The following is a 27500-nucleotide window of genomic DNA, read 5'->3' as shown; positions in this document are numbered from 1 at the left end:
CTTTTTTCAACATACTACACTATGACTTTTTTGGACTTTTTTCGACATACTATACTATGACTTTTTTGGGACTTTTTTCGACATACTATACTATGACTTTTTTCGACATACTATATTATGACTTTTTTTGACTTTTTTCGACATACTATACTATGACTTTTTGGACTTTTTTTCGACATACTATACTATGACTTTTTTCGACATACTATATTATGACTTTTTTTGGGACTTTTTTCGACATACTATACTATGACTTTTTTGGGACTTTTTTCAACATACTATACTATGACTTTTTTGGACTTTTTTCGACATACTATACTATGACTTTTTTCGACATACTATATTATGACTTTTTTTGGGACTTTTTTTCGACATACTATACTATGACTTTTTTGGACTTTTTTCGACATACTATACTATGACTTTTTATGACTTTTTTCCACATACTATACTATGACTTTTTTGGGACTTTTTTTGAAACTATACTATTACTATTTTTTCGAGCAGCATGGTGGTCCAGTGGTTAGCGCTGTGGCCTCCTAGCAAGAAGGTTCTGTGTTCTAGTCCAGGTGGTTCTGGGCTTGTCTGTGTGGAGTGTGTATGTTCTCCCCCATCAACATACTATACTATGACTTTTTTTGGGACTTTTTTCAACATACTATACTATGACTTTTTTTTACTTTTTTCGACATACTATACTATGACTTTTTTTTAATTTTTTGACTTTTTTTTTTACATACTATACTATACTATGACTTTTTATGACTTTTTTCGATATACTATACTATGACTTTTTTCAACATACTATACTTTGACTTTTTATGACTTTTTTCGATATACTATACTATGACTCTTTTTACTTTTTTCGACATACTATACTATGACTTTTTATTTCATACTATACTAACAAAGAAGGAATGCAACACAGTAACACATTTTTTTTGAATTTTTTATTAACAGAACACAAAACATGTCACATGACCTTTTTTATGACATACTATACTGGGACTTTTTTGGGACTTTTTTTCAACATACTATACTATGACTTTTTTTTTTTTTTTTTTCGACATACTATACTTTGATGACTTTTTTTTTTATACTATACTATGACTTTATTTTTAACATTTTATGACTGTGGCTTAGTGGTATGACTTGCCTACCAATCTGAAGGTTGGTGGTTTGATCCCTGGTCCTGCAGTCCCATGTCAAAGTGTCCTTGGGCCGGACCCTGAACCCAGAGTTGCCCCCTGTGCTGCTCCATCAGATTGTGAAATGTGTGTGAGTGTGTATGTGATGAGCAGGTGGTACCTTGGTCCTTTTTCACTTACAAGGTACATACTATACTATGACTTTTTATGACTTTTTTCGACATACTATACTATGACCTTTTATGACTTTTTTCGACATACTATATTATGACTTTTTTGGGACTTTTTTCAACATACTATATTATGACTTTTTTGAACTTTTTTCGACATACTACACTATGACTTTTTATGACTTTTTTCAACATACTACACTATGACTTTTTTGGACTTTTTTCGACATACTATACTATGACTTTTTTGGGACTTTTTTCGACATACTATACTATGACTTTTTTGGACTTTTTTCGACATACTATACTATGACTTTTTTCGACATACTATATTATGACTTTTTTGGGACTTTTTTCGACATACTATACTATGACTTTTTTTATACTATGACTTTTTTTTCAACATACTATACTATGACTTTTTTTGGACTTTTTTTGACATACTATACTATGACTTTTTTCGACATACTATATTATGACTTTTTTTGGGACTTTTTTCGACATACTATACTATGACTTTTTTCGACATACTATACTATGACTTTTTATGACTTTTTTCCACATACTATACTATGACTTTTTTGGGACTTTTTTCGACCTACTATATAGCAGCATGGTGGTCCAGTGGTTAGCGCTGTGGCCTCCTAGCAAGAAGGTTCTGTGTTCTAGTCCAGGTGGTTCTGGGCTTGTCTGTGTGGAGTGTGTATGTTCTCCCCCCCCATCAACATACTATACTATGACTTTTTTGGGACTTTTTTCAACATACTATACTATGACTTTTTTTTACTTTTTTCGACATACTATACTATGACTTTTTTGGACTTTTTTCTACATACTATACTATGACTTTTTATGACTTTTTTCGATATACTATACTATGACTTTTTTCAACATACTATACTTTGACTTTTTATGACTTTTTTCGATATACTATACTATGACTCTTTTTACTTTTTTCGACATCCTATACTATGACTTTTTATTTCATACTATACTAACAAAGAAGGAATGCAACACAGTAACACATTTTTTTTGAATATTTTATTAACAGAACACAAAACATGTCACATGACCTTTTTCGACATACTATACTGGGACTTTTTTGGGACTTTTTTCAACATACTATACTATGACTTTTTTGGGACTTTTTTCGACATACTATACTATGACTTTTTTCGACATACTATACTATGACTTTATTTTTTAACATTTTATGACTGTGGCTTAGTGGTAGCGCGGTTGCCTACCAATCTGAAGGTTGGTGGTTTGATCCCTGGTCCTGCAGTCCCATGTCAAAGTGTCCTTGGGCCGGACCCTGAACCCAGAGTTGCCCCCCCCGATGCTGCTCCATCAGAGTGTGAATGTGTGTGAGTGTGTATGTGATGAGCAGGTGGTACCTTGTACAGCACTTACAAGGTACATACTATACTATGACTTTTTATGACTTTTTTCGACATACTATACTATGACTTTTTTGGGACTTTTTTCAACATACTATATTATGACTTTTTTGAACTTTTTTCGACATACTACACTATGACTTTTTATGACTTTTTTCGACATACTATACTATGACTTTTTATGACTTTTTTCGACATACTATACTATGACTTTTTTTGGGACTTTTTTCGACATACTATACTGTAACTTTTTTTGACATACTATACTGTGAATTTTTATGACTTTTTTCCACATACTATACTATGACTTTTTTTTTACTATTTTATGACTTTTTATGACTTTTTCGATATACTATACTATGACTTTTTTTGACTTTTTTGATATATACTATACTATGACTTTTTTTTGACTTTTTTTTTTTTGACAGAGTTGCCCAGAGTTTTTTTTACCCGATGCTGCTATATCAGATTGTGAATGTGGTTGTGAGTGTGTATGTCCCAGCAGGTGGTTCTGTTGTTCAGTCCTCAAAAGGTGGGCCTGTATACTATGACTTTTTGGACCCCATTTTTTTTACTATACTATGACTTTTTTTTGGACTTTTTTTCGACATACTATACTATGACTTTTTTTTTTCGACCTACTATACTATGACTTTTTTTACTTTTTTCCGATATACTATACTATGACTTTTTTTGGGACTTTTTTCGAGTTGCCTATAATATGACTTTTTTTTTTTGGGACTTTTTTTTTCAACATACTATATGGTGGTTTTTTGGTTTTTTTTTGCATACTATACTATGAGTTTTTTTACTTTTTTCTACAATACTATGACTTTTTGGGACTGTCTATACTATGACTTTTTTTTGACTTTTTCAACATACTATACTATGACTTTTTTTCCACTTTTTTTTTTCGACATACTATACTATGACTTTTTTTTTTCGACATACTATACTATGACTTTTTTTTTTTGGACTTTTTTTACGACATACTATACTATGACTTTTTTTTTACATTTATTTATGAATTTTTTACTTTTTTTTTTATACTATACTATGACTTTTTTTTTTACATACTATACTATGACTTTTTTGGGACTTTTTTCGACCTACTATACTATGACTTTTTTGACTTTTTTCGATATACTATACTATGACTTTTTTTGGGACTTTTTTTGAAAGAGTTGCCCTATACTATGACTTTGTTCGACCTACTATACTCCATCAGGTCCAGTGGTTAGCGCTGTGACCTCCCAGCAGTGTTCTGTGATGAGCAGGTGGTACCTTGTACAGCACTCAAAAGGTACATACTATACTATGACTTTTTGGGACTTTTTTCGACATACTATACTATGACTTTTTTGGGACTTTTTTCGACATACTATACTATGACTTTTTTTGGGACTTTTTTTCGACATCATATACTATGATTCTTTTTTTTTACTTTTTTCAACATATTATACTATGACTTTTTGGGACTTTTTTTCAACATACTATACTATGACTTTTTTTTTTTTTTTTCACATACTATACTATGACTTTTTTTTTTTTTTTTTTCACATACTATACTATGACTTTTTTCGACATACTATACTATGACTTTTTTTGGGACTTTTTTCGACATACTATACTGTGACTTTTTTTGACATTCTATTCTATGACTTTTTATGACTTTTTTCCACATACTATACTATGACTTTTTTCGACATACTATACTATGACTTTTTATGACTTTTTTCGATATACTATACTATGACTTTTTTTGACTTTTTTCGATATACTATACTATGACTTTTTTTGGGAGTTTTTTTGACAGAGTTGCCCAGAGTTGCCCCGATGCTGCTCCATCAGATTGTGAATGTGTGTGAGTGTGTATGTGATGAGCAGGTGGTACCTTGTACAGCACTCAAAAGGTACATACTATACTATGACTTTTTGGGACTTTTTTCGACATACTATACTATGACTTTTTGGGACTTTTTTCGACATACTATACTATGACTTTTTTTTACTTTTTTGACATACTATACTATGACTTTTTTGGACTTTTTTCTACATACTATACTATGACTTTTTTCGACATACTATACTATGATTCTTTTGGGACTTTTTTCAACATACTTTACTATGACTTTTTTGGGACTTTTTTCAACATACTATACTATGACTTTTTTGAACTTTTTTCGACATACTATACTATGACTTTTTTTACTTTTTTCGACATACTATACTATGACTTTTTTCGACATACTATACTATGACTTTTTTGGGACTTTTTTCGACATACTATACTGTGACATTTTTTGACATTCTATTCTGTGACTTTTTATGACTTTTTTCCACATACTATACTATGACTTTTTTCGACATACTATACTATGACTTTTTATGACTTTTTTCGATATACTATACTTTGACTTTTTTTGACTTTTTTCGATATACTATACTATGACTTTTTTTGGGACTTTTTTTGACAGAGTTGCCCAGAGTTGCCCCGATGCTGCTCCATCAGATTGTGAATGTGTGTGAGTGTGTATGTGATGAGCAGGTGGTACCTTGTACAGCACTCAAAAGGTACATACTATACTATGACTTTTTTTTACTTTTTTCGACATACTATACTATGACTTTTTGGGACTTTTTTCGACATACTATACTATGACTTTTTTTTACTTTTTTGACATACTATACTATGACTTTTTTGGACTTTTTTCTACATACTATACTATGACTTTTTTCGACATACTATACTTTGACTTTTTATTTACTTTTTTTTTTATACTGTACTATGACTTTTTAATTCATACTATACTAACAAAGAAGGAATGCAACACAGTAACACATTTTTTTTGAATATTTCATTAACAGAACACAAAACACATGTCACATGACCTTTTTCGACATACTATACTGGGACTTTTTTGCGACATACTATACTATGACTTTTTTGGGACTTTTTTCAACATACTATACTATGACTTTATTTTTTAACATTTTATGACTGTGGCTTAGTGGTAGCGCGGTTGCCTACCAATCGGAAGGTTGGTGGTTTGATCCCTGGTCCTGCAGTCCCATGTCAAAGTGTCCTTGGGCCGGACCCTGAACCCAGAGTTGCCCCCCCCCGATGCTGCTCCATCAGAGTGTGAATGTGTGTGAGTGTGTATGTGATGAGCAGGTGGTACCTTGTACAGCACTTACAAGGTACATACTATACTATGACTTTTTATGACTTTTTTCGACATACTATACTATGACTTTTTTCGACATACTATACTATGACTTTTTACGACATACTATACTATGACTTTTTTGGGACTTTTTTCGACATACTATACTATGACTTTTTTCGACATACTATACTATGACTTTTTTGGGACTTTTTTCGATATACTATACTATGACTTTTTTGGGACTTTTTTCGACATTCTTTACTATGACTTTTTACGACCTACTATACTATTATGTCATTATAATTGTGGAGGACTACAGATGGAAAGTAGCATAATGCTAAATCTGGTGCAGCCATCTTTTTAATGTAACTGCACATTGTCCTGCTAAATAAACTAAACTAAACTATACTATAGCAGTATGGTGGTCCAGTGGTTAGCGCTGTGGCATCCCAGCAAGAAGGTTCTGTGTTCTAGTCCAGGTGGTTCTGGGCCTGTCTGTGTGGAGTGTGTATGTTCTCCCCCCCATCAACATACTATACTATGACTTTTTTGGGAATTTTTTTCGACATACTATACTATGACTTTTTTGGACTTGTTTCGACATACTATACTATGACTTTTTTTTACTTTTTTCGACATACTATACTATGACTGTTTTCGACATACTATACCATGACTTTTTTCGACATACTATACTATGACTTTTTTACTTTTTTTTCGACATACTATACTATGACTTTTTTTTTGACTTTTTTCGACATACTATACTATGACTTTTTTGGGACTTTTTTCGACATACTATACTATGACTTTTTTTTACTTTTTTTGTCATACTATACTATGACTTTTTTTTTTTTTTTTTTTTTCCACATACTATGACTTTTTTGACTTTTTTTGACATACTATACTATGACTTTTTTTGGGACTTTTTTCCACATACTATACTATGACTTTTTTTGGGACTTTTTTCCACATACTATACTATGACTTTTTTTTGACTTTTTTCGACATACTATACTATGACTTTTTATGACTGTGGCTCAGCGGTAGAGCGGTTGCCTGACATACTATACTATAACTTGTTGGGACTTTTTTTCGACATACTATACTATGACTTTTTATTTCATACTATACTAACAAAGAAGGAATGCAACACAGTAACCGTAACATTTTTTTTTAATATTTTATTTAAAGAACACAAAGCACATGTCCTTTTTCGACATACTATACTATGTCTTTTTTTAGACTTTTTTTGACATACTATACTATGAATTTTTTTAGACTTTTTTTCAACATAAAATGTAAAAAAATAAAGTCATAGTATAGTATGACTGTGGCTCAGCGGTAGAGCGGTTGCCTACATACTATACTATGACTTTTTGGGACTTTTTTCGACATACTATACTATGACTTTTTTTGGGACTTTTTTCGACATACTATACTGTGACTTTTTTTGACATTCTATTCTATGACTTTTTATGACTTTTTTTCACATACTATACTATGACTTTTTTCGACATACTATACTATGACTTTTTATGACTTTTTTCGATATACTATACTATGACTTTTTTGGGACTTTTTTTGACAGAGTTGCCCAGAGTTGCCCCCGATGCTGCTCCATCAGATTGTGAATGTGTGTGAGTGTGTATGTGATGAGCAGGTGGTACCTTGTACAGCACTCAAAAGGTACATACTATACTATGACTTTTTGGGACTTTTATCGACATACTATACTATGACTTTTTGGGACTTTTTTCGACATACTATACTATGACTTTTTTTTACTTTTTCGACATACTATACTATGACTTTTTTGGGACTTTTTTCGACATGCTATACTATGATTCTTTTGGGACTTTTTTTTACATACTATACTATGACTTTTTTCGACATACTATACTATGATTCTTTTGGGACTTTTTTCAACATACTATACTATGACTTTTTTGGGACTTTTTTCGACATACCATACTATGATTTTTTTTGGGACTTTTTTCGACATACTATACTGTGACTTTTTTTGACATTCTATTCTGTGACTTTTTCCACATACTATACTTTTTTTTTGACTTTTTTCCACATACTATACTATGACTTTTTTTGGGACTTTTTTCGACATACTATACTGTGACTTTTTTTGACATACTATTCTATGACTTTTTATGACTTTTTTCCACATACTATACTATGACTTTTTTTGACTTTTTTCGATATACTATACTATGGCTTTTTTGGGACTTTTTTTGACAGAGTTGCCCAGAGTTGCCCCCCCCCCCCCGATGCTGCTCCATCAGATTGTGAATGTGTGTGAGTGTGTATGTGATGAGCAGGTGGTACCTTGTACAGCACTCAAAAGGTACATACTATACTATGACTTTTTGGGACTTTTTTCGACATACTATACTATGACTTTTTGGGACTTTTTTCGACATACTATACTATGACTTTTTTCGACCTACTATACTATAGCAGTATGGTGGTCCAGTGGTTAGCGCTGTGGCCTCCCACCAAGAAGGTTCTGTGTTCTAGTCCAGGTGGTTATGGGCCTGTCTGTGTGGAGTGTGTATGTTCTCCCCCCCATCAACATACTAGACTATGACTTTTTTTACTTTTTTCGACATACTATACTATGAGTTTTTTCGACATACTATACTATGACTTTTTTGGGACTTTTTTCGACATACTATACTATGACTTTTTTGGGACTTTTTTCGACATCATATACTATGATTCTTTTGGGACTTTTTTCAACATACTATACTATGACTTTTTTGGGACTTTTTTCAACATACTATACTATGACTTTTTTGAACTTTTTTCGACATACTATACTATGACTTTTTTTACTTTTTTCGACATACTATACTATGACTTTTTTCGACATACTATACTATGACTTTTTTTGGGACTTTTTTCGACATACTATACTGTGACTTTTTTTGACATTCTATTCTATGACTTTTTATGACTTTTTTTCACATACTATACTATGACTTTTTTCGACATATTATACTATGACTTTTTATGACTTTTTTCGATATACTATACTATGACTTTTTTTGACTTTTTTCGATATACTATACTATGACTTTTTTTGGGAGTTTTTTTGACAGAGTTGCCCAGAGTTGCCCCCCGATGCTGCTCCATCAGATTGTGAATGTGTGTGAGTGTGTATGTGATGAGCAGGTGGTACCTTGTACAGCACTCAAAAGGTACATACTATACTATGACTTGGGACTTTTTTCGACATACTATACTATGACTTTTTGGGACTTTTATTTACATACTATACTATGACTTTTTGGGACTTTTTTCGACATACTATACTATGACTTTTTGGACTTTTTTCTACATACTATACTATGACTTTTTTCGACATACTATACTATGATTCTTTTGGGACTTTTTTCAACATACTATACTGTGACTTTTTGGGACTTTTTTCGACATACTATACTATGACTTTTTTGGGACTTTTTTCGACATACTATACTATGACTTTTTTGGGACTTTTTTCGACCTACTATACTATGACTTTTTTCGACCTACTATACTATAGCAGCATGGTGGTCCAGTGGTTAGCGCTGTGGCCTCCCACCAAGAAGGTTCTGTGTTCTAGTCCAGGTGGTTATGGGCCTGTCTGTGTGGAGTGTGTATGTTCTCCCCCCCATCAACATACTATACTATGACTTTTTTTTACTTTTTTCGACATACTATACTATGACTTTTTTCGACATACTATACTATGACTTTTTTTGACTTTTTTCGACATACTATACTGTGACTTTTTTTGGGACTTTTTTTGACAGAGTTGCCCAGAGTTGCCCCCCCCCGATTTGCTGCTCCATCAGATTGTGAATGTGTGTGAGTGTGTATGTGATGAGCAGGTGGTACCTTGTACAGCACTCAAAAGGTACATACTATACTATGACTTTTTTTTACTTTTTTCGACATACTATACTATGACTTTTTGGGACTTTTTTCTACATACTATACTATGACTTTTTTCGACATACTATACTTTGACTTTTTATGACTTTTTTCGATATACTGTACTATGACTTTTTAATTCATACTATACTAACAAAGAAGGAATGCAACACAGTAACACATTTTTTTGAATATTTTATTAACAGAACACAAAACACATGTCACATGACCTTTTTCGACATACTATTCAATTCAATTAAATTTTATTTATAGTATCAAATCATAACAAGAGTTATCTCGAGACACTTTACAGATAGAGTAGGTCCAGACCACACTCTATAATTTACAAAGCCCCAACAATTCCAACAATTACAGTAATTCCCTCAAAAGCAAGCAGTGCGACAGTGGCGAGGAAAAACTCCCTCTTGGGAAGAAACCTGAAACAGACCCAGGCTCTTGGTAGGAGGTGTCTGACGGGCCGGTTGGGGGTGTGATGAACAGTGGCAATAATAGTCACATTAATAATGGAACAGTGACTGGATGTAGCGGGAAGCTGCAGGGTTCAGCAGGAAGCTGCAGGGTTCAGCCGGAAGAAGCATGACATTGCAGGGCACCGCTGAGCTCGGCAGGGAGTGCAGCAGGACCACGGCGACAGCTGCAACCAGGATCTTGGTGCCAACGTTCTCCAAGGAAATATGCTGGGGGAAAAAACATAAGGACTCCGGGGAGTAAACTCCCCAGAAGCTAGGATTAGTAACAAGCATTTCTGGGACTGGATACACACAAATAGTAATAGTAAAAGTAATAGAAAGGGAGAGGAGAGAGCAGCTCAGTGTGTCAAAGGAAGGAAGGAAGTCCCCCGGCAGTCTAGAACTATAACAGCGTAACTATAACAGCGTAACTAAGAGAGACCGTCATAAGGAGAGGTAGCTTTTTTGAATATGACTTAGAACTCTCCCCCTGCCGGATCGGGCTTGGCTGGCCTGCCTCCCTCTACTTTGTTATGTATTATTAGTCTAACAATTATGAAGAGAAGCAGGTGGGCCAGTTAGGTGAACACTGCAACTCCTCACTCCCTAACTATAAGCTTTATCAAATAGAAGAGTTTTAAGTTCATTCTTGAAAGCGATTACAGTTTCTGCCCCCCGAACCCAGATCGGGAGCTGGTTCCATAGGAGAGGAGCCTGATAACTGAAGGCTCTGGCTCCCATTCTACTTTTAGAGACTCTAGGTACCACCAGTAACTCTGCATTCTGGGAGCGCAGTGCTCTAGTGGGACAATAAGGTATTGTCAGGTTACTGTCAGGTTGAGCAACCTGACAGTAGGGAATTACAATAGTCCAGCCTGGAAGTAACAAATGCATGCACTAGTTTTTCAGCGTCGTTTTGAGACAGGATATTCCTAATTTTGGCAATGTTACAAAGATGAAAAAAGGCTGTTCTTGAGGTTTGTTGTAGATTGGCATTAAAGGATATATCCTGATCAAAAATAACTCCTAAATTTCTGACAGTAGTGCTGGAGGCCAGGGCAATACCATCCAGAGTAGCTATATCTTTAGATAATGAGGTTCTGAGGTGTTTAGGTCCCAGTACAATAACTTCAGTTTTGTTAGGGTTTAACATCAGAAAATTATAGGTCATCCAGGATTTTATATCTTTAATGCACGTTTGAAATTTAGCTAGCTGACTGGTTTCGTCCGGTTTGATTGACAAGTATAATTGGGTGTCATCCGCATAACAGTGAAAGTTAATTGAGTGTTTCCTAATAATATTGCCTAGAGGAAGCATATATAAGGAGAATAGAATTGGTCCAAGCACTGAGCCTTGAGGAACGCCATGGCTAACTTTAGCGTACTTGGAGGATTTATCATTAACATTAACAAATTGAGATCGATCAGAGAAATAGGACTTAAACCAGCTTAGAGCAACTCCTTTAATGCCAATTAAGTGTTCCAATCTCTGTAACAGGATTGAATGGTCAATAGTGTCAAATGCAGCACTAAGATCTAGTAGAACAAGAATGGAGACAAGTCCTTTGTCTGCAGCAGTTAAAAGGTCGTTAGTAATTTTGGGACTTTTTTGCGACATACTATACTATGACTTTTTTGGGGCTTTTTTCAACATACTATACTATGACTTTATTTTTTAACATTTTATGACTGTGGCTTAGTGGTAGCGCGGTTGCCTACCAATCGGAAGGTTGGTGGTTTGATCCCTGGTCCTGCAGTCCCATGTCAAAGTGTCCTTGGGCCGGACCCTGAACCCAGAGTTGCCCCCCCCCGATGCTGCTCCATCAGAGTGTGAATGTGTGTGAGTGTGTATGTGATGAGCAGGTGGTACCTTGTATAGCACTTACAAGGTACATACTATACTATGACTTTTTGGGACTTTTTTCGACATACTATACTATGACTTTTTTGGACTTTTTTCGACATACTATACCATGACTTTTTTTGGGACTTTTTTCGACATACTATAGTATGACTTTTTTCGACATACTATACTATGACTTTTTTTTTACTTTTTTCGACATACTATACTATGACTTTTTTCGACATACTATACTATGACTTTTTTTTGACTTTTTTCGACATACTATACTATGACTTTTTTTTTACTTTTTTCGACATACTGTAGTATGACTTTTTTCTAAACCAAGTTTAGTGCCTTGAAGGCATCTCCAGCCTTTCCTGAGTGAAACACTCATCAGTGAATGAAAGACTGCGTGTGATTGGTTTAGACTGTGAGTTCTGGATGTATAACTACACTGTGAGTACTGGATGGTTAACTACGGTAAACTGTGAGTACTGGATGTTTAACTAGACTGTGAGTACTGGATGGTTAACTACGGTACACTGGGAATACTGGATGTATAACTAGACTGTGAGTACTGGATGGTTAACTACGGTACACTGGGAGTACTGGATGTATAACTAGACTGTGAGTACTGGATGGTTAACTACGGTACACTGGGAGTACTGGATGTATAACTACACTGGGAGTACTGGATGTATAACTAGACTGTGAGTACTGGATGGTTAACTACGGTACACTGGGAGTACTGGATGTATAACTACACTGTGAGTACTAGATGTTTAACTAGACTGTGAGTACTGGATGTTTAACTACGGTACACTGTGTGTCTGTCTGTCTCTCAGAGATAGTAACCGGTCTGAAGTTCAGCAGTGACTGCAGACACCTGTTCACCGTGTCTGGAGACAGGTACGTCCCGCTCACGCAGCTCACATCACAACACTCAAAACATTCAGAGACTGGACGTACTCACACCCACAGCACATGCAGAAACCTTGAAAACAGCCACAATGTCAGTCAAAAAATGACACGAAAGTTATTTTTGACAGCCCTAATCATGTTCTATATTTGCATTTTACATCTCAACAACCATAAAAACCAACGTGTGTGTGTGTGTGTGTGTGTGTGTGTGTGTGCAGCTGTATCTTCGTGTGGCGTCTCAGTCCCGAGTTGACCATCAGGATGAGGCAGCGACTCGCTGACCTCCGACCTCCCAGCAGCACTCCGACTTCCCAGAATGCACCTCAGCAAAAAGTGGTGACCCTCAGGTAAATGACACGTGGTACTACACTGTCTGGTTTTTGCCTTCTTTCAACATACTGTACAATAACTGTCAGTGTTCATTCAAACCTTTTAGAAGGAGGAATCATCAACTTTTGGGCGTTTACATGTGTGCATGTACATGTGTGCGCATGTCTGTGTGTGTCTATTTGTTTGTGTGTGTCTGTCGGTGTGTGTGTGCGTCTGTATTTGTCTGTCTGTGTGTGTCTGTGTGTGTGTGTGTGTGTCTGTATTTGTCTGTCTGTGTGTGTCTGTGTGTGTGTGTGTGTGTGTGTGTGTGTGTGTGTGTGTGTGTGTGTGTGTGTGTGTGTGTGTGTGTGTGTGTGTGTCCATGTGTGTGTGTGTCTGTGTGTGTCCATGTGTGTGTGTGTGTGTGTGTACGTGTATGTGTGTGTCCGTGTGTGTGTCTGCGTGTGTCCATGTGTGTGTGTGTGTGTGTGTGTGTCTCTGTGTGTGTGTGTGTCTGTGTGTCCATGTGTGTGTGTGTGTGTGTGTCCATGTGTGTGTGTCCATGTGTGTGTGTGTGTGTGTGTGTGTGTGTGTCCATGTGTGTGTGTGTGTCCATGTGTGTGTGTGTCTGTGTGTCCGTGTGTGTGTGTGTGTCTGTGTGTCCATGTGTGTGTGTCTGTGTGTGTCTCTGTGTCTGTGTGTATGTGTGTCCATGTGTGTGTGTGTGTGTGTGTGTGTGTGTCTCTGTGTGTGTGTGTGTGTGTGTGTGTGTGTGTGTGTGTGTGTGTGTCCATGTGTGTGTGTGTGTGTGTCCATGTGCGTGTGTGTGTGTGTGTGTGTGTGTCCATGTGTGTGTGTGTGTGTGTCCATGTGCGTGTGTGTGTGTGTGTGTGTGTGTGTGTGTGTGTGTGTGTGTGTGTGTGTGTGTGTGTGTGTGTGTGTGTGTGTGTGTGTGTGTGTGTGTTGCAGCAGGGAGGTGGCGTCTCCTCGTGTTGTCACCATGTCGTCTGATAGCGACAAGGAGGAGGAAGAGGAGGAAGAGGAGGAGGAGCACAGCAGTCCTTATATGGCCGCAGGCGGAAGTCTGGAGGAGGAGAAAGGTATCAAAAGTTAAAACACTCTTATACAGAATGGCTCCTTTGCACAATTAAACTTATGTACACCACTTGAATAAATGTACTTTTATTGTAATTAATTTTATTCTAGAATGCACAACAATGTAGGCTTGTATGGTCACTAAGATATGGCAAGAAGGCGTTTTTGGTAGGATTATACTTTGGCGATTTTCAAAACTTTCGTTCATAAACTTCCCTCGGACTGTTGAGGACACAAAAGTTTGTTTTTATTTGCATTTGTATTTGGTTGACGCACTTTTTCGGATAAAATGCCCAGACTTCAGGTGTCTCAATAAGTAATAGAAATAAATTGTGTCCTGTCCTGTTATGTTTTTTTTTTTTTTTTTTTTTTTGCAGAAATGTCTGATGAGAAGTTGGATTCTCAGCGCTGCAGAGAAGGCAGGAAGGTCAGTGGGTGTGAAATCACCATCACCAAACCCACCAGACTCCATGTAAATAATCAGGACTTTTAGCATATATAGAGTCAGCATATCTCCACCAGACTCCATGTAAATAATCAGGACCTTTAGCGTGTATAGAGCCACCCTCTCTCCACCAGACTCCATGTAAATAATCAGGACTTTTAGCGTATATAGAGCCAGCATATCTCCACCAGACTCCATGTAAATAATCAGGACTTTTAGCGTGTATAGAGCCAGCATATCTCCACCAGACTCCATGTAAATAATCAGGACTTTTAGCGTGTATAGAGCCAGCATATCTCCACCAGACTCCATGTAAATAATCAGGACTTTTAGCGTGTATAGAGCCAGCATATCTCCACCAGACTCCATGTAAATAATCAGGACTTTTAGCGTATATAGAGCCAGCATATCTCCACCAGACTCCATGTAAATAATCAGGACTTTTAGCGTATATAGAGCCAGCATATCTCCACCAGACTCCATGTAAATAATCAGGACTTTTAGCGTATATAGAGCCAGCATATCTCCACCAGACTCCATGTAAATAATCAGGACTTTTAGCGTATATAGAGCCAGCATATCTCCACCAGACTCCATGTAAATAATCAGGAATTTTAACGTGTATAGAGCCAGCATATCTCCACATATAAATGGGTGAATTAAGGAGTTTATTTCAACCAAACCAGAGTGGTGATTGTTGGAACAGTGGAAAGATGAACCAAGACGGCTTTTGATAGTTTTATTTAGTTTCTGTCCACTTTGAATAAAGTGTGTTTTACGATGATAAAAGTCCTGATTATTTCCATGGAGTCTGGTGTAGTTTGGTGATGGTGATTTCGGGGCTGTTTCATGTTAAACTAAAAGGATCTTACTCTTTAACTAAAAGGTCTATCTCTGTAGGGATCCATCCCATAATGTTGTCAGACACTTAGAATAATAATCTGAGTCTGTCAGCAGCAACAACAGAACTTTTAGTGACTCTAATTGCTGCTGAACATTAGTCCTGTAGGGTTACATTACAGCTCGGTTCTGGTTTAATACTGGACCAGTTTCACAGATTGTTGTTCTCATCAGACACACACACACACACACACACACAGACAGACGGAGACATAGGTTGAAAAATACAGAAGTTACCCTTTAACGACATAGTTTCAGTAGAGGCGTGTACCATAGTGTTTGTTTTGATCCTCAGGAGGTGCCAGTGGGGCGGCTCCCTCGCCGGCGCTGGTCCAGGAGGATGGGTGGAGACAGTGTTCTGATGGTGAAGTCCATGTTGGACCTGAGGCTGCTGGACTCGTACTGTCCTGACAGACAGGAGGAGCAGCAGGCGGAGCAAGAAGGGGTCAGAACACACAAACTACACACTAAGCCTCTTTAAAGGGCTGATAGAATGGTTATATAGGGTATTTTACACTGTTCCTTAAGGTCTCCTAATAGGGTATGTAACGTTGGTTGGGCTGAAAATTGCCCGAATGCTATTTTATGGGCCCATAACTACCCTGTGAATATGGCCCTATTTGTAACAAGAGCTTTTCTTCCAAATATGGTATGAACATGAATATTTAGATGAGCTGCGCGCTGATTGGTTTGAGCGAACCACATAGAATATAATAGGTTTTATTTCCTCTTCGTAATGCATTTCTTGACTGATGCGATTATGCTCCGTAGCGACTTATAGTCCGGAAAATACGGTAGTTAGTTTTTAGCATAAAAAAGTCTCAGAAGTGAATTTAGTAATTAAATAGCGGACCTCTGGAGATCTGCGTGACCTAGCTAGATTCAGAAGACTAAGCTGACCTCAGGTCAGGGGTGTAGCCTATGCAAATGTTGGGGCGTGACAAACATAGAGACTAGAGCCAGAGGAGTTGGGATGTCGACGTCAACTTTTAGCTTTGTTCAGATTCGCCAGTTTTCAGCAGCAGTTTCAAATTGTGAGATTTGCAGAGGAAAGAGGTGTCAGTGGGATTCTGAGGTTCTATGTATGTTCGATTTACCCACCATTCGTCGTTACTATTACAGGGTAAAATTGGTTTTGCATTCTATCGCTCCTTTAAGAAAACACCTGATTTTTGGGACGAACGCACAGTTAACCTGACCTTTTTGTCCGGCCCACACAGGTGAAGACACGCCCCCTTGATGTCAGCCCGAAGCGGAGGGACCCAGGTGTGGAGGCGGAGCTTCACAGGACCAATCAGGAGCTGGGGAGCACCATCAGTCTGCAGGTCACCACCGCATGGGTGAGAACAAACACACACAGACAGACACACACAGACACACACACACTCTCATACACACACATACACACAGACATATATACGCGCACACACACACACGCACCAACACACACACACACACACACCCTAACCCAGCGGGTCTCAAAGGTATAGTCTCACTTTCCCAGCGCTGTGGAGGAACGTCTGGCTAGTCCACACAGCATTCCTGGATGAGAGAACAATGTGCTCTGGTTTTTTGGCATTTCTTTAAACCAATCACAATCATCGTGGGGGCGGGGCTAAGCTCCAGACGGAGCCACGGTGCCTCTGCTAAATAGTCTCAGGAAGGAACTGGTTTTGGTGGAACATGTGTACGTTCAGAAGTAGTTTTAGTCGTGCAACAGAAAACTCAGATTGGACAGATAGTCTAGCTAGCTGTTAGACAGACAGACAGACAGACAGACAGATAGTCTAGCTAGCTGTTAAAAAGACTGACAGACAGACAGACAGATAGTCTAGCTAGCTGTTAGACAGACAGACAGACAGACAGACAGATAGTCTAGCTAGCTGTCTGGATTTACCCTGCAGAGATCTGAGGAGCAGATAACCATAGTCCTCACAAATCCAAAACCAGAACGGAATCTGCAGATTTTCTTTTTACAGTTTTTCAGCGGTGATCCAGAAGGAAAATCTGCATAATTTAGCGGACAGTTTTTCTGCTCGGGGTGAAGATGTGTTAACATTTGAATTTGTTTAAAATCAGCTGAATTCTGCATCTGCAGACTCTGTCTGGCCCTGTTTATCACAAGTATGTTGTTAACCTCCACGGTCAGATTGGCTGAGTTAATGGTGTGTGATTCTGTGTGTGTGCAGACAGAGGATGACGAGGCAAGGACCAATCAGAGGCCAGAATTTATCCATCTGTCCAACCGGAACTCAGACAGGGAGCCTCTGGTGCTGTATCCCGACCAATGGGAGGACAGATTGAGCCTGGCAGGGAGGTAATTTCATCCTGATTTCATTGTTTCCACCTTCGCACCATTCAGTTGTGCGTACTGTGACGTGTTTGCTGTCGTCACATGAAGTCTGCGAAGGCGAGAGAACGCGCAGGTTCAAACGATCGCTGCAGAACTTGCCTGTCGTTTCTCGGCCATTTTTCTTTGCCTACAGGCCAAAAGTTTGAACACACCTTCTCATTCAATGTGTTTCTTTATTTTCATGACTATTTACATTGTAGATTCTCACTGAAGGCATCAAAACTATGAATGAACACATATGGAATTATGTACTTAACAAAAAAGTGTGAAATAACTGAAAACATGTCTTATATTTTAGATTCTTCAAAGTAGCCACCCTTTGCTTTTTTTGATAACTCTGCAAACCCTTGGTGTTCTCTCAACGAGCTTCATGAGGTAGTCACCTGAAATGGTTTTACCTTCACAGGTGTGCTTTGTCAGGGTTCATTAGTGGAATTATTCCCTTATTAATAAAAAAGCAAAGGGTGGCTACTTTGAAGAATCTAAAATATAAGACATGTTTTCAGTTATTTCACACTTTTTTAGTACATAACTCCATATGTGTTCATTCATAGTTTTGATGCCTTCAGTGAGAATCTACAATGTAAATAGTCATGAAAAAGGAAACGCATTGAATGAGAAGGTGTGTCCAAACTTTTGGCCTGTACTGTATGTATATGCCGTTACACCGCATAGCGTTTAAAGGGGGGGCCGCAATGATAATCCTTCAACAAAATTTAAAGGACTTTATACTTTTTTTTGGCCATTTTAGGTCTTTATTCGATAGACATGAATGGGGAGAGAGAGGGGGAATGACATGCAGCAAAGGGCCGCAGATCGGAACCGAACCTGCGGCCTTGGACTTCTCTTAAAGGACTCTAGACTTGTATTGAAGGACTCTAGACTTGTCTTAAAGGACTCTAGACTTGTATTGAAGGACTCTAGACTTGTATTGAAGGACTCTAGACTTGTCTTAAAGGACTCTAGACTTGCCGGCAATTTCCACTAGATGCGTAACGTCTCCGGAAAGTCGACGGAGTCATTAGGTTTCCATTAAAGTCAGTGTGTGTGTTTCCACCGTGCAGAACGTCTGGGTCCCGACTCCGTCCCAGCAGATATACGCAGAGCTTCTATTGTTGCCGGACGCCGGAGAGCTCCGCAGCAATTCAGCACACGGCAGATAGTGTGGGACAGGAAGTCGAGCACAGAAACAAAATAAATATCCGGTTAATTTTCTAAATAAAATCCAGCGTGCTTACGGCGGATCATATTTCCCTGCACTACACCTTGAAATAACGGCACAAAGCTGTTCCCCCTGCACTCCTCTGGATGGAGACTAACTGGTTACATGCTGTGGAAATGAGGAGTTGGACTATTTTTTGCCATTTTAGGCCTTTATTTGATAGGACAGCTTAGACTTGAAAGGGTAGAGAAAGCAGGAATGACATGCAGCAAACTAGTCTCAAACTTGTCTCGAAGGACTCTAGACTTGGACTTGTCTCGAATGACTCTAGACTTGGACTTGTCTCGAAGGACTCTAGACTTGGACTTGTCTCGAAGGACTCTAGACTCTTGGACTTGTCTCGAAGGACTCTAGACTTGGACTTGTCTCGAAGGACTCTAGACTTGGACTTGTCTCGAAGGACTCTAGACTTGGACTTGTCTCGAAGGACTCTAGACTCTTGGACTTGTATATATATATGCCGTTACACTGCACAGCGTTTAAAGGGGGGGCCGCAATGATAAAATGCATTTTGATGACTTTCAGGGGGAATCCCTAAATAAGTTTGTATTGTTTAATAGTCTGCAATTAAAACCGTCACATATTTATTGCAATGATTTGTGGGTAATTTGATCACGTAAGTGACAGTCTGCAACGCAAGAGGGCCCTCTGGAAGTCTGCAGAAAGTCCACTTGAGGCTGGATGGATTGGGAATCTGGACAGCCCTCTCCACTCGCAGACTTCCAGGGAATCCGTCCGCGAGTCTGGACATTTGTGATTGGATGTTGACTCTGTTGTAACCATTATAAGCCCCTCCCCTTCCTGTCAGTGAGTTCCAGGTGAAGGAGGCGCGTCCCGCGGCTGAAGGAGGACCACAGGACAAACCGAGTCCAGACAGCGGCTGCTCTCTGGGATTCAGCTCCAGCCTGTCCAGTCCAGTCAGACCTGCAGCAGACGGTGAGACAGACAGACAGACAGACAGACAGACAGACAGACGTAGAGAGACAAACAAAGAGACAGACAGAAACCTATAATGTGTCTCTCTCTCCCTGTCTGTCAGACTCTGAACCCCTGGAGCCTCTCAGTGGGGATGGAAACTCCTCGGAGTTGGAGATGGAGGAGGATGAAGACGAAGGAGGAGGAGGAAGAGGAGAGGTCAGAGTCTCGCAGATCGTCCCTCAGACTCCAGACCAGGAAGCTTTCCTGAAGGAACACTTTGTCAAACTGGCCGAGCTCTCAGACTCAGGTACAGCCAACAACATCCAACTTTAAAGGGATACTCCACCGTTTGTTGAAATAGTTCCTATCATGTCTCCCCTGGCTGTAGATAGGTGGGCCAACGCATTATTTGTCTCAGTGCAAGTAATTAGATTGTATTTATATCTTTTGTTGGCTCACTTTTACTCACAACATGCTAACCGGCAACATAGGATTCCATTCACTACGCTAAGCTAACTAACGGCGGCGCTGCCAGTGTTGCACCGGACTAAAACAATGCTACCTATCTACAGCCAGGAGAGACCCCACCTATCTACAGCCAGGAGAGACCCCACCTATCTACAGCTAGAGGGGGCCCCGCCTATCTACAGCCAGGGGAGACCCCACCTATCTACAGCTAGGGGAGACCCCACCTATCTACAGCTAGAGGAGACCCCACCTATCTACAGCTAGGAGAGACCCCACCTATCTACAGCTAGGGGAGACCCCATCTATCTACAGCTAGAGGAGACCCCACCTATTTACAGCTAGGGTAGACCCCACCTATCTACAGCTAGGGGAGACCCCATCTATCTACAGCTAGAGGAGACCCCACCTATTTACAGCTAGGGGAGACCCCACCTATCTACAGCTAGAGGAGACCCCACCTATCTACAGCTAGGGGAGACCCCACCTATCTACAGCTAGGGTAGACCCCACCTATTTACAGCTAGGGTAGACCCCACCTATCTACAGCTAGGGGAGACCCCACCTATCTACAGCTAGAGGAGACCCCACCTATCTACAGCTAGAGGAGACCCCACCTATCTACAGCTAGGAGAAACCCCACCTATCTACAGCTAGGGGAGACCGTGATAAGCCCTATTTCAACAAACGGTGGCGTATCCCTTTAACACCAAATAAATAAAGATGGTCTGATACCATGTTTGATCTTCCCGATGCCAATACCTGAACTTGTGTATCGGCTGATACAGAGTACCGATGTTGATACCAGCATGTTAAAAAAATACATATATAATGTTTTAACAGCTGTATATTACCAGACCTGCCAACCTGCGTAGTAGATACACAGTTTGACATCAAAATATGGTGATACTACGTGAAAGTCAGGGGACTGCTTTGACTTCAGTCGTTGGCGTGCATTAGCCATCTCAATCTAACACTTGATGGTAGTAGGCTAAAACAGCGTAGCATCCACAAGCATGCTGGGGGGAAAAACTAAAAGAGAACAGTTCAGCCAATCATAGCGTTGTGTTCTTGAAATTGTGAAATTAATTAATTTACGTAGCCTACCTGGACAGCGGTAATAGCACAGTTTTCCACGTGCATGCCGCCGTGTTCATGAACCAGAACTTCGACAATAAATCAGTAAGTTGCTACTCAAAAAAGTATTTCAAGGTTGGCAGGATTTTAGACTTGGACTTGTCTTGAAAGACTTAAGACTTGGATAATTATTTTGCCATTTTAAGCCTTTATTTGATAGGACAGCTTAGACTTGAAAGGGTAGAGAGAGCAGGAATAACATGCAGCAAACTAGTCTCAAACTAGTCTCGAATTTGTCTTGAAGGACTCAAGACTAGGATTTGTCTTGGACTTTTCTTGAAGGACTCTAGAATTGGACTTGCTCAGAGGACTCTAGACTTGTCTCGGAGGACTCTAGACCTGTCTCGAAGGACTCTAGACTTGGACTTGTCTTGAAGGACTCTAGACTTGTCTCGGAGGACTTTAGACTTGTCTCGGAGGACTCTAGACTTCGACTTGACTCGGAGGACTCTAGGCATGTCTCGAAGGACTCTAGACTTGGACTTGTCTTGAAGGACTCTAGACTTTGACTTGTCTCGGAGGACTCTAGACTTGTCTCAAAGGACTCTAGAATTGTCTCTAAGGACTCTAGACTGGGACTTGTCTCGGAGGACTCTAGACTTGTCTCGGGGGACTCTAGACTTGGACTAGTCTCGGAGCACTCTACACTTGGACTTGCTTGGAGGACTCTAGACTTGGACATGTCTTGAAGGACTCTAGACTTGGACTTGTCTCGGAGGACTCTACACTTGTCTTGAAGGACTTTAGACTTGGACTTGTCTTGAAGGACTCTAGACTTGTCTTGAAGGACTCTAGATTTGGAGTTGCCTTGAAGGACTCTAGACTTGGACTTGTCTCGGAGGACTCTAGACTTGGACTTGTCTCGGAGGACTCTAGACTTTGACTTGTCTCGGAGGACTCTAGACTTGGACTTGCTTGGAGGACTCTAGACTTGGACTTGTCTTGAAGGACTCCAGACTTGGACTTGTCTTGAAGGATTCTAGACTTGGAATTGTCGTGGACTTTCCCCAGAGTACCTGTACTCTAGACTTGGACTTGTTTTTTGTGTCCAGTTAGACTTTGATAAACTTTGACACATTGTTTCAAGCAAACCGTGTTGACAGTGCTGACCTTTTTAGGGAACAGAGAGTCCAGCGTTTTCTGTTGAAAACTCCGGACTGAGGTGGATTCAATGATCCCGGGAGGATTAAAACATGTAACCTGTGTGTTGACAGGGAGTCCCAGCAAAGCGTCTCACAGCTCCAGTGAGAGTCTCAGCATCTCGTCCAGGTTCCTCTCCCAGAATGCAGCTGGAAGGTAAAACATCAAATCATACAGATGTGATTGTTTATCAAGAACCTTGTTGTACCTGTCTGTTGTGTTTCTGAAGAACAACCTCTCCCTTTCTCTCCTCCCCAGCCGGACTGTGATTCCTCTCCCATCTCGGACCTCCGGGGGAGGAGGAGAGGGGGTGAAAGCCCGTCCTCTGGTCTCCGAGGTCCGCCCTCTGATGGAGCAGAACCGGGACAGCAGGGTGTCGTGGAAGCCAGACCACACACTAAAACAGAGCCTGGACCAAACACACAAACAGAACCAGGACCAAACACACAAACAGAGCCCGGACCAAGCAAACAAACAGAACCAGGACCAAACACACAAGCAGAACCAGGACAAAACACAACAGAGCCCTGACCAAACACAGAAACAGAACCAGGATCAAACACAGAAACAGAACCAGGACCAAACACACAAACAGAACCCGGACCAAACCGAGCAGGGTTGGGATCGGCTGCAGGGCCGGATAGAGGGGGAGGGTGCGGCCCAGCAGGCCCACCGGCCCTCCCCATTAAAGAAAAAGGTCCAAACCTCGCTGGAGTCCAGGAGGAACCTGGGCCCGGTGGCCCGAGCCGCTGCCTCCCATCTGAACTCCTCCTCTGGGCTTCGGAAGGCTCAGTCGGTCCAGAACCTGCTGACGGATACAGGTAAGACCAAAATGGGTCCAGAATTTAAGATGCTTTTAGGAATTAGGGATCTTTAGGGATTAAAGAGTTTTAGCTCCAGAAGCAGAACTCACTAATGCATCTCCCTAACACGTCTGACATCACAAATCACACGACCAATCACACGACCAATCACAATCATGACTGCCCTGCGTCCTCGTTTCCTCTTATGTAATGGAAACGAGGACGTAGGATATGTAAAGGAGGATGTAAATATCTAAATTCCTGTCGGACGCGGGCTGATCCAAACTTTAATAAACGTAGCAGAAGATATGTTGATGTGTAGCCTACTAAAACCCTGTCTCTCTCTCTCTGTGTCTCTCTCTCTCTCTCTCTCTCTCTGTCTGTCTCTCTCACCCTCTCTCTCACCCTCTCTGTCTCTCTTTCTCCCTCTGTCTCTCACTCTATCTCTCTCTCCATCAGGTGACTCCTTTCTCTCCCCAGCGGCCCCCCCTCAGCTGCAGCGTCCCACCACCCTCCCCCTCCTCCCGAGACGCCCCCCGTCCACAGTCCCCCCCCCTCAGAGACCCGGCCCGGCCTCCCCCCGCTCCCCCCTGCAGGACCCCCCCCCAGCAGCTCCGTCTGCTCCCTCCTCCCACAGGAAGTCCTCCCCTCCCCTTGGCCCCCCCGGCGGCGTCCCGCTCCTACATGAGCCCGACCGCCAGCTCCAAGGCCAAGATGTCTCGCTCCGTCTCCGTGGGCGACGGCCTCAACGACCCCCCCGACGCCGCCGGCGGCGAGGACCTCGATGACCCCTTCTCCTCTCGGGTCAAAGGCGCCCCGCCTCCTTCTCTTCCTCTGGTTGCCGTGGTGCCCTCCAACGCTGCTCTGGACACGCCCCCGCACGCTGCCGTCACCCCTGTCGTGATAGGGGGTGACCACGGTAACCACGGTTACCCGGTGCCCCCCCGCGGCCTCCAGGCGCGGGTCCCGGGCAGCAGCAGGCCGCTCCCCGACAAGCCCTCCCTCGCCGCGCTGTCCTCTCCATTGCCGCGGCGGCCTCCGCCGGTGTCCGTCTCGCCGCTGATGATGACTCCGCCCCCTAAGGACTCCGAGCAGCTGACTCCGCCCCCTCGGGACACCCAGCAGCTGACTCCGCCCCCTCGGGACACCCAGCAGCTGACTCCGCTCCCTCGGGACACCCAGCAGCTGACTCCGCCCCCTCGGGACTCCTCCGAGCAGCTGACTCCGCCCCCTCGGGACGCAGAGCAGCAGGCTCCGCCCCCTCGGGACACTCAGCAGCTGACTCCACCCCCTCGGGACGCAGAGCAGCAGGCTCCGCCCCCTCGGGACACTCAGCAGCTGACTCCGCCCCCTCGGGAAACCGAGCAGCAGGCTCATCCCCCTCAGGACACCCAGCAGCTGACTCCGAGCGGCAGCCATGACGCAGGTTTGGACTCTCATCCTCCTCCTCCTCCTCTTCTTCTTCATCCCTTCATCCTGTCGTCTCAGCGTGGGGGCTCTGGGCTCTGGCTCCTCCCCCACCGATCCTCCTCTCGCTCCGTACTCACGGGTGAGACCTCTCCCCGCTTTGTTTGTCATCCATCACTTCTTTTGTCTCAGCATTTCCCTCCTTTTGATTCAATTACTCAATTACTTTTTATTCAATTACTTTTTATTTATATGGGGTGTAAGAAAAAAATCCATAGACTTGAGTATCGCAATATTCTGTTTTGCAATACTGTATCGATTTTTTATTTTTTTTTATTTTCAAAAATATTCATGTAAGACAAGTGGTTCACGTTTATGTTGTGTTTAAAGCCCCTACCGCTAGGTGGCTACGCTGAGACTCACCATTAGTGTCCTCACAGCCCTACTGGGATGGCTGTTCACATGTGAAACATAATAAATTAAAGCTGTGAGCAGCGATGGATGGGCCCTGGCGCCTCTGCGGTCGGGGTTACCGGCCGACGCCGCTCCTTGCGACCGTGCATTTGCGCAGCACTCTAAGACGCCGCAAACCGTCACCAATGAAAAGGGAACTCCCCGCCGAGTTCAACGATACCTCACACAAGACTCTACGTCATACGGTTCATTAGCTGTGAAAGGGGCGTGGCTAAAGCATAGGGGGCGTCAAACCATCACCAATTAAAAATGAAGCCTGTGCTGAGATGAATGATACCTCACACAAGACTCTACCTTAAATGGGTCAGCATGTATGAAAGGGGGCGTGGCTTGAACATAGGGGGCGGGCCAAACCATCACCAATGAAGAAAGAAGTCTCTGCTGAGTTCAATGATACCTCACACAAGACTCAACCTTAAACGGTTCAAATGTTATGAAAGGGGGCGTGGCCTGACGTGACCACACATTCTGAGTTTCATGTAAATCGGATGATGTTTGTCATATAAGGCGCATTTCATGTTGCCAGCAGGGGGCGCTATGACCAAAATTGAATTTTGGCCTGTAGGTGTCCTCAGGCCTGGACCCTTGTCAATCGTGAGAAATTTCGGGCAGATACGACAACGTACACCTTAACATCGTTAAGGTGTACGTTGTCGTATGTCGATGGTACAGACCAAGTTTGAAGTCCAACGGATGAAATCTGTAGGAGGAGTTCGTTAAAGTATAGCACCTTGACTTTTAGGCCTACTTCCTGTTGCCACTAGGGGGCGCTGTGACTTTAAGTAAATATCGGCCATTATTTGTCCTCAGGGTCGGACTCTTATGAATCCTGAAAAGTTTCGAGGTAATCGGACAACGTACACTGGAGTTACACCAACTTCCTGTTTCGGCGGCGAAACGCACAAAATGGCCGCCACGCCCTATGACGAAAAGTTTTTCTTTTAACAACTTTTCATCTTTAACGTCTTAAGATGGCACAGACCGAGTTTGAAGTTGATCGGATGAAATCTCTAGGAGGAGTTCGTTAAAGTACGACATGTGGAAATGGCCAAAATCGCACTAATTTCGAACATTTAATTCAAAATGGCGGACTTCCTGTTGGGTTTAGGGTATGGCTCTAATTAAGTTCTTTGTACATCTTGACATGTTACATATGTGTACCAAGTTTCGTGAGTCTACGTTAAACGCACTGCAGGGGCTCAATTTTCGTAACTTTCTAGGGGGCGCTAGCGAGCCATTTTTGTGCGCCTATTCCCCAAACCCTTAAAATACGTAAATTTTTCTCACCAAATTTGGTGAGTTTTTGAATATATTAAGCCCCTCAAAAAGCCAATTCATTTGACGGGAAAATAATAATAATTCCTTCAGTTTCAATAGGGCCTTCGCCGCTGTCGACGCTCGGGCCCTAATTAGCCAGTTATCTAGATAAAGCTCGGGAGAAGAGGAAAAAAAGCTCTTTGAGATTAATTGTAGATGAGAATGTGATGTATGTGTGTACGTGTATATACATGTGTGTATCTGTATATGTGTGTGTGTATATATATTTGTATTCATGCATTTCTGAATGATTGGTAGGCTATATGGGACAGGAAGATGTTTGTTAAATAATTGAATTTGTGGTGTCTTGTAATCCCATGTGGGATGGGCCAAAATGTTTGGCATAACACAGAAATAACACATAACTAACTTACTAACTAACTATAGTGTCAGATCCTACCAGGAGTTATCTCAGGACAATTAACAGCTAGAGCAGGACTAGACCACACTCTATAATTTA

The 27500-nt window shown here is 41.1% G+C and overlaps 1 protein-coding gene across 1 annotated transcript in view; it reads left to right on the top strand.

Moving 5' to 3' along the window:
- Positions 1 to 27500, top strand: part of mapkbp1 (mitogen-activated protein kinase binding protein 1) — a 116354-nt gene that overhangs the window by 87434 nt on the left and 1420 nt on the right. Inside the window, 13 exon segments of the mRNA XM_028566289.1 lie at positions 12980 to 13043; positions 13274 to 13402; positions 14334 to 14464; positions 14837 to 14886; positions 16100 to 16249; positions 17025 to 17144; positions 17994 to 18121; positions 20188 to 20315; positions 20419 to 20604; positions 23114 to 23195; positions 23298 to 23860; positions 24302 to 24380; positions 24439 to 25391. Coding sequence (XP_028422090.1) covers positions 12980 to 13043; positions 13274 to 13402; positions 14334 to 14464; positions 14837 to 14886; positions 16100 to 16249; positions 17025 to 17144; positions 17994 to 18121; positions 20188 to 20315; positions 20419 to 20604; positions 23114 to 23195; positions 23298 to 23860; positions 24302 to 24380; positions 24439 to 25391 — 2763 coding nt within the window.

Source organism: Perca flavescens, chromosome 20, assembly GCF_004354835.1.
Source record: "Perca flavescens isolate YP-PL-M2 chromosome 20, PFLA_1.0, whole genome shotgun sequence".
Lineage (NCBI taxonomy): Eukaryota > Metazoa > Chordata > Actinopteri > Perciformes > Percidae > Perca > Perca flavescens.
Note: the sequence above shows the minus strand (reverse complement) of the source record. Positions and strands in the feature narration are given on the sequence as shown.